The sequence below is a fragment of the Engraulis encrasicolus genome, chromosome 8, assembly GCF_034702125.1.
Source record: "Engraulis encrasicolus isolate BLACKSEA-1 chromosome 8, IST_EnEncr_1.0, whole genome shotgun sequence".
NCBI classification, from domain to species: domain Eukaryota; kingdom Metazoa; phylum Chordata; class Actinopteri; order Clupeiformes; family Engraulidae; genus Engraulis; species Engraulis encrasicolus.
The window spans coordinates 20,837,691-20,848,984 of NC_085864.1; the positions used below are offsets into that span (position 1 = coordinate 20,837,691).

Genomic DNA, 11,294 nt, shown 5'->3' on the forward strand with positions numbered 1-11,294 from the left:
CCCACAGTACAGGATATTTTCCCGACCAAATGTACTGGGAAACACCCACTGGAGATGTCAGAATCAGCATCAATCAGACCCGCCCACAGGAAGTGATGTACATGCTGAACGGCAGCCAGTCTGGAGACTATTCCCTCGTCATTCTCTCTGTGTCAAGGCAACATGATGGGGAGTATACGTGTCTAGATTCGGAGAACATTTTAAAACATGTAATAAGACTCTCAGTTTGTGTTGAATTCTCCCCTGTGGTTGTGATGTTCTCTCATGGTGAAAGTGTCCTTATGGACGCACATGTAAACGACTCTAAGAATTTGTATAGGGCCCAGTGGTTCCGTCAGAAAGGGCTACATCCTCAGATGCTGATTCTAGAATATGTGGACAAAGACTCTGCCTTTCTCTTTAGTGTGAATGACGTGCCTATGCCTGAGGATCTGATGGACAGAGTGACCGTGTTCAACTCCAGCACGTCTCTAAGCATCTCCAACCTCACAGCAGAGGACAGTGGAGTGTAAGGCAAGGCAAGGCAAGGCAAGGCAAGTTTATTTATATAGCACATTTCATACACAGGTGCAACTCAATGTGCTTCACAAAGTTAACAAATGTAAATGAAAGGAAACAGGGAAGAAAGAAGGAAATAAATTAGAGTCAAAAAACATTTAAAACATTAAGATAAAACATAAGGTAAAAATAATAATAAAATAAAATAAAACAAATTAAATAAACATTAAAATAAAAATAATAATAATACATTTAGGCTAGAGGAAAGCATCTGAGAACAGCTTTGTCTTGAGTCTAGATTTAAAGCTATCAATAGTGGGTGCATTTTTTACGTCATCTGGAAGCTGGTTCCAAAGCTTTGAAGCATAGAAGCTAAAGGGTGTACACATGTAGAGTCATAAGGGGGGGCACATGGTCTGTAGAAAATGTTGTTTGTTATGAGAGGAGCATCCGCCTTGTGTACAGGGATCCGTTTGGGGTCTACTCTCCATTCTACAGAGTGTACGGTCCACTGCTGGGCTGTGTGCTGCTGGGACTGGTGGCTGGTGTGATCTGGCTTAAGCTGAGGAGCAGAGTAGGAGCACTGACCCCTGGTGGTCAGGAGATGGAAATGCAGGACATTGGAGATGAAGATGTCTACGATGATGTGGAGGAGGCTCAAGACAGCGTCAATGAAGACGTCTACGATGACGTGGAGGAGGCTGAAGACCGCGTCTGAACTCAACGCACAGTCCTCTCCTGTGTGTGTGTGGTTTGTGTACATTTTAAAATGTTTTATATTGTTTTCCCATGTCATAGTTATTCTTTTTATCAACGAGGGACTATTTTCTACTAGCTGTTACAGTTTTACAATCCCTTATGTCATTTCTTTACACATTGTACGTTTTTTTTTTAATCGACAATGCATTTTATTTTGCTATTAAGATTAAAAATCCTCTCTCTCTCACACACACACACACACACGCACACACACATTATTTGTCACTTTTGATAGTACGGGTCGAAACCGACCCGTGAACACAGAGCATGGTAATAGGAAATAAAGACAAGACCAGGGTTAAGGGTATAGTGAAAACTTGACTATGAATGCTTCATATGAACAAATTATGCAGAGGTTAAACATTCGTCTATGCATCCGAGTAGTGGGTGCAGTAGTGCATTGTTTAAGCTCTTTTCACTCATCTGTATAGTGCTGAATGATATATGTGTTTTGTCAACAGCATGATAAGACTCTTAGGCATCATATTCTGAAGAGAGGCCTTCAATTATTGCCACATAATAAGGTCAATTTGCATTTTCTACTATGTTCTAACAGTTGAGCTCCATCATAAGGACAACCAGATGATAAAATGGCCGGCTTATGGTCAAGACCTGTGAGATTGTAAGCACTATAGAAAGGAAAGCACTATGAAACATGATGAAGAATACACCTACCATTTGAGCTGTTGAAATCATATCCAAGACAGGAATTAAGACGGTTTTGATATTAAAAAATGGTCTCATTGGTTAATGCAGGAATGTCAAACTCAGGCCCGGGGGCCAAATCTGGCCCGGGGAGCCATTTTATTCGGCCTGCCAGATAATTTCAAATGTGTATACAGTTGGCCCACATACATTAATGTATAGATGTAACAAGACTTGAACATGAAATTTGGTGCGTCACAGGATGTGCAGACATATTTGAACTACTATATATGATGGGAAAGAGTGTATGTGATATTTTAACTATGAGTTTGAAGTGCATGCATGCACAATTTTAGTCCATTTTTAAAAATAATTGTTGAGTTCGGCCCGCGACTTTGTTCCAGATTTTGATTTTGGCCCTCAGTCAATTTGAGTTTGACACCCCTGGGTTAATGCAATCAACTATTAAGTGTGGTCCTTTAGTCCTCTTCAACATTTGCTTTCTTTTACTGCCCCCATCCAAATTCTTTTGAGATGTATTATTTTCTCATACTCATGAATATCCCCCAAAACAATATTTTTTTTGTCAGTTTTGACAGCTGTTTTCTTGGTACTGTTCTCCATTTAGTGAATCAGATGTTTATGTGCCCCCCCTGAAAAAAGAATGGCCCCACCTCGGCCAACCTGGTAATTTTGGTCTGGAACCATGAAAATATCACACAATACAGCATACAGTATGTTCTGTTACTCATTGACATCAGGTAGTTTTATTCAAAATTTGTTAGGGAGAAAAAGACCATGTATCGACCATATGTTGTGAATATACCCTTTATTCATGGGCGAAAATGATAATAAAACCATAGACACACTCAAACCCTCAGTAAGAATAGTGGTGAAAAACAAACAAACAAAACAAAGGATTTGATTCAACAAAATAGTCAAGAGTTTCCTTAGGGCAGTACTTGTATTTCTTTTGGTGAAACTGTTACGTGTTACAGTACCGTACATGAACACACAGACTGTTTTGCTCTTCTTTCAGCTAGATATGCCTTTGCAAATGAATGTTCATTCAGTGGATCCTTGCACTGTATGTTTTGTTGCATATGTATGTCCTTGCTCTTCTTGTCAGTGATGGTGTGCGTGTGTATTGAAGACATCTAAAGAGCAGACGTGTATGTGTGTGTGCGTGCGTGCGTGTGTGTGTGTGTGTGTGTGTGTGTGTGTGTGTGTGTGCATGTGTGTGTGTGCGTGCGTGCGAGCGAGTGTTCAGCTCAGTCAGTGATGGGATACAGCAGGAAGCTCTGTGTGTGTGTGTGTGTGTATGTGTTTGTGTGCGTGTGTGTGTGTGTTTGTTCGTACATAGGTGTGTGTGTAAGTGCGCGTGTACATCTGTGTGTGCATCTGTTCAGCTCAGTCGGTGATGGGGTAGAGCAGGAAGCCGCTGAAGGTGCTGCGTCCCGGCTGCTGCCCGCACAGCTGGCGCCCGGAGTAGAGCTGCACGTACACCTGGCAACCGCGCCGCACCCTCAGCACCACGGTCTGGGAGGCGTTGTCCTCTGAGTCCTCGCGGTTGTCCTCCCAGGAAGAGGCCACCACCTCTCCGTCCAGCATCAGCCGCGCCAGGTAGTACAGGCGGTTGCCCTGCGCACCCACGTTGGAGTAGATGGAGTAGGTGAAGGAGTAGTAGCCGGAACGAGGGGCCGTGAAGATGCCTGCGGAGGGGCGAGGGGTTACAGAACATGATATATACCTATATTGTTATAGATAGATATTTGTTGGTCTTTTTGTTGGTCTTATGACTTTATTTTGATAGGACACTCAGAAAGTGACAGGAACGAGGGGCCGTGAAGATGCCTGCGGAGGGACAAGGGGTTACAGAACATGATATATACATATATTGTTATAGATATTTGTTGGTCTTTTTGTTGATCTTATGACTTCATTTTGATAGGACAGTCAGAAAGTGACCGGAACGAGGGGCTGTGAAGATGCCTGGTGAGGGGGGATTGGTTGCATAACATTATATATATAGGCATAGATATATATTTTTAGATATTTGTTGTTCTTTTTATGACTTTATTGTTGATAGACAAAAGACAGAGGGGGTGTCGCACCATTAACTTCAGTCCTTATGCTGTGAGTGTTGGTTCCGAAGCGATAATCCACAGAAGCAAAGAGTGGAACTCGCAACTGGATTGAAGGCTTCCAAAAGCAAGCAAACTGGCAGGTCTGTTTTACAACTGTGAGTTGAACTGCAAGAAGCCTTACTGTACCAAGAATAGACTTGTAGCCATTTGTTTGACTGTAAGTAAGAGGTCTTACCAAGCGTGGGCTTGTAGCCATTTGTTCAACTGTAAGTAAGAGGTCTTACCAGCGTGGGCTTGTAGCCATTTGTTTGACTGTAAGTAAGAGGTCTTACCAAGCGTGGGCTTGTAGCCATTTGTTTGACTGTAAGTAAGAGGTCTTACCAAGCGTGGGCTTGTAGCCATTGCCCTCGTTGAGGCTGATGGTGTTGAAGGGGATGCAGACCTCAGTGGTGAAGGGGCCAAAGCAGTTGTTGCCGTTCTCCAGCCTGACGTCCATCGCTGTGAAGGCAACCTTGGTGGCAGGACCTTGGTAGTGGCAGACAAATATTTAAAACTCATTTATTGGACTTCACCACCAGTTCATAACATACAATATTTTCCCTACAACATCTCCCTTCGGCATGAGAAGGGAGGAGCCCTCTCCTTCACACTCTCAATTCAAGAAAAACATCTGGAAAAGACCCCCCCACCCCCCAGCTCCCCTGAATCCAAAACAGAGCATTTGTTACCATCTAAATGTCAAACTTTTAATATCATCAATTGTTCACAGTCCTTTCTTTGTGCCCCATTTCTTTTCGAACAGTTCAAGATAGTAGTGGCAGACAAGAACAGGGTCAGAGAGAACCAAGACAATAGACATGCTTTAATTTGCCCTGTTTTTTGTCTGTGTCATGGTGGATATTCAATTCCCCTCCATGGTTGTAGAGGGAGCTGTCCTTGTCTCCCAGGTGGTGGTTGGTTGGTTACTCATATTAGCTTACCTAAGAGCTCCTGCACCAGGTAGGCTACTGTAGTAACCTACAGTACCTGTGAGCTCCTGACCTCGTTGGTCACCAATCTGGGAGCTCCTGGTTGCTGTAGTAACCAACCTGTCAGCTCATGGTTGCTGTAGTAACCAACCTGTCAACTCATGGTTGCTATAGTAACCAACCTGTCAACTCATGGTTGCTGTAGTAACCAACCTGTCAGCTCCTGGTTGCTGTAGTAACCAACCTGTGAACTCTTTAACCTGGTTGGCGAGGTCGTCGATGCCCATGTAGATCTGCACCAGGCGCTCGATGGTGTTGTCCTCCAGCTTCATGGCGTCGTCGGCAACGCAGCAGCAGCCTCGCTGGCGCTTGAAGGCACACTCGCAGTCCCAGTCGCCACAGGGCAACTCTCCCATGTACGACACTGGAGGGTTGCAATGGCAGACAGGAAGGAAGAAAGAAAGAAAGGAAGAAAGAAAGAAAGAAAGAAACAAACAAACAAACAAACAAAAAGAAGGTTTCGCACACCAATAAAATCTTGTTGAGGTGCTGGCCACTTGTGTACCCAAATATCAAAGAAAATAAAGAAAATGCTGCACATTCTGCTCGATGTATTTATTTGACGTGAAGTGACGTTGGCCGAATTAAAACATGGAGCAGAGTGTGTGGCAGCCGCAGAAGGCCAGGGGGCCGAAACGTCACTTTCAGAGTTAACGCGCAGACTAGATATGGCTGCCAGCTGCCAGGGCTCCTTGATGGTGGTGGTAAGTATTCATGAAAAAGGTAACATTAGTGAATGGGTAACTTGAATTCTGGAAATAAACAGCTAAAAATCTCATACAGTGTACCTTTAAAGACCCATTTTTTTCAATAGGCTATTGCATCTTTTCATAATTCAGCAATTTTTGACTTTTGGCCAATCAGGGACTCCATGGTAGGTGGGCGCCCTAGGATGCAGCCATATCTAGTCTGCACGTTAATCTGACCCTGTCTAGAGGTAACAATAGGGGAGAGAGAATAAGCCTAAGGTAAACATAGCCTACCTACATACTTTACCTTGCGTACAAACTAGGGATGCAAATAATTAATCGATTAATCGATTTAATCGATCAATGCGTTAATCGATTAAAAAACATTTATCGCAATTAATCGACAATTCAACTGACAAGAGACCCAGGTGAAATGGGTATGTAAAGTGTGTGTGAAGAGGGGTGGGAATAGTGGGAATATTTAAATCACCTTTGGATTAAAGAATTGAAATATAATTAATTTAAATATGGTATTTTATCTCAGTATTTAATTAAAATCTTTAGATTTAGTAGGTCTTTTTTCGAGAAACATTGAGATTTCGGGGGGAAACGCCGCCTATCAATTAATCGTAAGTCGATCGATAAGGTTATCAACTAATGATTAATGAATTAATCGATAATTTGCATCCCTAGTGAAAACTCTCCAAAGAGCAAAAATTCTTCCCCACGGCCAGGCCAATGGCCGAACAGAGAGACAAACAGCAAAGCACAGACAAAGTGGTGCACAATAGGCTACACACTCTCTCTCTCTCTCTCTCTCTCTCTCTCTCTCTCTCTCTCTCTCTCTCACACACACACACACACACACACACACACACACACTACTATCTTGCCGAACCAAGAAAGACAGTGAAACAAACCTGCAGTCTCTTTCATGAGCTGAAAAGTGGTGGACGTTGCCGCACCCTGTGCCGCGCCGCGACTGATACACAGCACCCCCAACAGGCACAATGCAGCTACTGCAGTCTTCATGCTTTTCACTGAAAAATGAATCCATTAGCGATTGTTTATTAGATATTCAATTATTTACCCACTGAACAGACATGTTAATTATTCAATTATTAGTGAGGACATGCTATTTCAAGCATTCATTTCAGACAGATCTTCTTTGGTTTGACACTATGGAAAATCAACAAAACTTCAATGTCATACAATGAAGATGCATGATATGTAAATGGTTTCCTAATTAGCCTTCTGTATAATGAAAGCCTAAAGTTTGTTGTAAAGAATGTCATCATAATAAAGACATTTAACTACAATTTTTGGAGGGTATTTTTCAACAAACTATTACAACTAAACAATTACCCTGAGCCAAAGAGCACCCATCAGAACACACATGTCTTTTTTCTATTTTTCTTAAGGGACTGAACATGCCTCTGACTTGCAACAATTATAATAAAAGCCTATTCATGGAAATAATGTTGACAAATCTGAAGGACTCATCTGACACAAAACAAAAGTTTAAAATCATGCTACTAAACACTGATGGATCACTCTGACCAGCACTGACCAGCACTGTATACTGACTCTTTCTCTCACTGTAAAAAAAATACCAGCTGCCCCAGAATTCCAAGTTTAAATCCTTCATGTAAGTTGTGTGAAGCGTTGAATTGCAGCTTTGTGTGCAAACACACACAACTCCACAGAACTTATAATAATAACCTAAATTAACTTGAGATTCTGAGGCAGCTGATTGTGATTTCAAGTTATAGCAGAATAAAATAACTATCTAAAAAAAACTATCTATAACTAAAAAAGTTATCATGACTTATCGCTTATATCATTTTTTACAGTGTACCACTTTGCAGTGATCACTGCGGTTGACTGCATGTACTTACGTGGTTGGTCAGCAAAGGTGTCTCCCGGCAACTCAGAGTGCGGTAGGGCAGAGTTCCGTTCTAGAACTTAGCGGAGTGGAGGAGTTTTATGCAGGGGGTGGTGTCACTGGAGCATTGGGTGCAATACAACAACAAAAAAACACACCACACCACAACACAAACCTATCACAACACTGCAGCACAACACAGCAGCACAACACAGCACCACCTTCCTGACATGGTGTGAACCTGCTCATTGATTGATGTCATAAGTAGGACACCTCACTCTGGATAGTCACACACACACACACACACACACACACAAACTCGCACGCACGCATGTATGTGCGCGCACACACACACACACACACACACACACACACACACACACACACACACACACACACACACACACACACACACACACACACACACACACACACACACACACACAGCAGCAGCGGCATTCACAGACAATAAACACACCCACCCACAGACAGAAACAAAGGAGGAAGATCCTACAGATATGTCTGGATATTGAGTGTCATCTTCCTGACTGGGTGTGAAACGCATGTGTGAATAGCCCAGAAAACCTTTTTGTTCCACAATGATCTTCCCCGAATTCTTTCTCCTCAGCCCTGGATCGTGTTTCCCATTGCTCAGAAGATGGTGTTATGTTGTTGTGAAGCGACGAAGATGAAAACAGATGAATTCTGCCAATAATGCGTCTCATTGTCACTTGCCGGTCAGAGCAGAATTGAGTTTCCCAGCTGGTCAAAACCTGACACACCTGGAAGCTTTGGAACAACTGTGTCTTCCTTGCGCAACAGAGAGATGGAAGAGATTGGGCGCTCCATTTCTCATCTTCAACTCTCGCATGGGGAATCAGCCAGCCTTTCATAGTTTTTTTTTTTCCGTACTGTATTTTGATGGTGTATACAGTGAGACTGACCTCTCTGCCAGTCTCTTGTGTGAGGACCTACTTCAGTGAGCGATACTTTTTCATATCCTCTTTTTTCAATATGGCCTGATTAATATCCAAAATGAACCCACAGTAGGCTGCGCGCGGCACGCCATCAATGTTTCTGTTATCATGTACTTCTCACATCCACTTTCATACAGTACAGAATCGAAGTCCAAGCAAACAAACAAAGTTTGCAACACCACACCCAGACAAGCGCACGCACGCACACACGCAGGCACGCTGGCACACACGCTGGCACACACATGTTTTTGCCTGCCTGCTTGTTTATTTGTTTGTTTGTTTATTCAACTGTTTGCTTTTACACTTTCAATTCCACAGGTTTGCAACAAGAATATTGTTTGTCAGTTTGACACTTCCCACCTATTCCTTTTTTTAATGTAATTTTTTATGGGCTTCTTCGCCTTAATACCAGACAGGACAGTGAGGAGTGACAGGAAGTGAATGTGGAGAGAGACGGGGTAGGGATGGCAAATCACCCAGTCCAGAGTCAAACCCTGGGTGCATCCCCCAGGCACGCAAGCCAAATGTGGGGGGCCTAGCGCCCTTGACCTCTCATCCCCAAGATGCACCTTGTTTCGGCACTTTTGTTTAGGGCGTTGTATGCTGTGGCGCAGTGCGCTGACCCCCCCCTTTTTTTTCAGCCTTTATTGTTTTTTGTCAGAGCCATACAGTAGGAGAGTCGGGCAATCTCCACTGTGTCCTAGGGCCGACTTCGCATTAGCAAAATTAGCTGGTTTAGCGTCTCAGAGCTGCTTGGCGTTGCGAATGTTAGTGCCTAGAAGTGGGCGTAGCACACAGCAAATGCAATGCGATGCAATGCAGGGAATATGACAAGACTTGCTGTTCGTAGTAATAACTTCAGATAAACATCACAGATGGTAAAACTGTTGTGATTATCATTACCGAGACAGTTGATAGTTTACATATTTGTGGTGATTACTCCGCAGTATAGTTCGTTAGTCCTTACTTTTGGCTTTTTATGTGGTGGTTCTATGTTGAGTCTATGGAAAGACAGCCGCTTTAGGCACGACCTTGATCTCGTTGAAAGGCGGGGCTGCACTTTATTTCCTGGTCCTCCATTTGCGTAACTCTCCCACTGTATGGCTCTGGTTTTTGTGAGACAGGATAGTGGAGGAGATACAGGAAATGAGCTGGGAGAGAGAGATGGGGAAGGACCGGTAAAGGAACCAGACTGGGAATTGAACCCAGGTCGGCCGAGTGGTAAACGTGTGCCCTACCATATACTCATGAACGGTCATCCAGGTACTTTGCTCGTAAATGTGCGTCACGCCCCTTTATGGCTGAAAACAAACCAAATGTCTCATCAACTTACATGGTACATCGGCTACCCTAAATGAACACAGTACATGCTTCAGTCACGGCTGTTTGGCAATATTATTTGAACAGCCGGCAACACAACACGTTTTCGGCATGTTGCGCATGAACAACGCTTATCTACAGGTCCTTATCTTTCGTTTATTAAACCCCAATAACACCAATTGACTTGCATTGCCTGTTTTCCCCCACAAATGGGCGTAACGCACATGGAAAACGTCACGCCGTTCATGAGTATCAGCCACGGTAGGGCCAAGCCCCCCACATTTGGGCTCAAGTCTGACCGGGGTCATTTCCCAGCCCTACCCCATATCTCTCTCCAGCTCGTTTCCCGTTTCCTCTCACACTATCCTGTCATAATAAAGGGCCCCAAAAAACCAAAGCATATTTTAAAAAAAGAAGATAGGACAGTATGAGATGGAGACAGGAAGCAAGTGGAGGAGAGATATGGGGGCGGTTCGGTGAATGACCTGTAATCGAACCCGGGTCCTCAGCGCAGCAGTGCAGTGCTCTACTGTTTGATCCAGGCCGTTTCAGGGCTTTTGAGATCCTTTTGTCTGGCCAGCAGCTAGTCATTTTGTTTGCATTGTGTTAGAAAAACAGTTAGCGCTGTGTTGTACTGTAGGAGTTGCATAATATGTATCATTGTTGAATGCACCATAATTATTTACTATACATCATGTTGCAGAAAAACAAAACAACAGAATGCCTCCGACAAGTACTGTATTTTCTTATGGAAGGGGGCACAGTCATTTCATACTATATTAGTTATTTGATATGTGCTTATTAAAACATAAACACTAGGCTTATATTGTATTATTCATAATATAGCAAAATGCACGTATATACTATGCATCTTTTTAAAAGTCGTCCATCCTTGAAACAGTGACCGCTTATTGACAGGGATGGATTAAACAATTGAAAGCAGTTGCATGCCAACTGGGCCTTGTTTCCTATAATTAAATGATAATGTGTTGTTTTCCCTCACTTGTAACCATCTTAAGAAGTGAATGCACTGCAAAGGTGCACTGTGTAGGATGGAGGCAAGAGTAGGCACTGCAACTATACTGCTAATTGGAACAGTGGCTTCTATTGCCAAATGTGTTCTTTTCATGAATATTTACTAAATAACAAAGCGATATTTAGGCCTACTAGTATGAGCGAAGTATAATAAATATTTCAGTGAAAAATGTCTGAAAATTAAAAATAACGGACATGCAGAAGCTCATCATTTTCATGTATGAAAAGCACAATTTTCCCAGTCATATAATAGTGAATAATTAGGGTTTGATGGTGGTCATAAGTATCCATGGCAAAGGAAACATTTGTGAACGGGCGGCATGAATTCTGGAAAGAAAGTGCTAAAAAAATATTACACAGTGCACCTTTAA

General features: G+C 42.9%; 1 protein-coding gene across 1 annotated transcript; it reads right to left on the reverse strand.

Moving 5' to 3' along the window:
* Nucleotides 1-3,312: 3,312 nt before the first annotated feature.
* Nucleotides 3,313-6,738, reverse strand: cbln18 (cerebellin 18). Its single transcript, XM_063205992.1, has 4 exons — nt 6,627-6,738; nt 5,202-5,381; nt 4,371-4,514; nt 3,313-3,614 (listed from the first exon to the last, which is right to left on the reverse strand). Exons 1-4 carry the CDS (start codon nt 6,736-6,738, stop codon nt 3,313-3,315), a joined length of 738 nt encoding a protein of 245 aa, XP_063062062.1.
* Between the last annotated feature and the right edge of the window lie 4,556 nt (nt 6,739-11,294).

Bases quoted from the DNA above. Each gene is read 5' to 3' on its own strand.
- cbln18 (XM_063205992.1), bottom strand. From the start codon at position 6,738: ATGAAGACTGCAGTAGCTGCATTGTGCCTGTTGGGGGTGCTGTGTATC. The intron at 4,515-5,201 runs GTTGGTTACTAC...GCCACTACCAAG, and splicing joins CCAGGTTAAAGAGTTCACAG to GTCCTGCCACCAAGGTTGCC. The intron at 3,615-4,370 runs GTAAGACCTCTT...GCCCCTCCGCAG, and splicing joins TGGCTACAAGCCCACGCTTG to GCATCTTCACGGCCCCTCGT.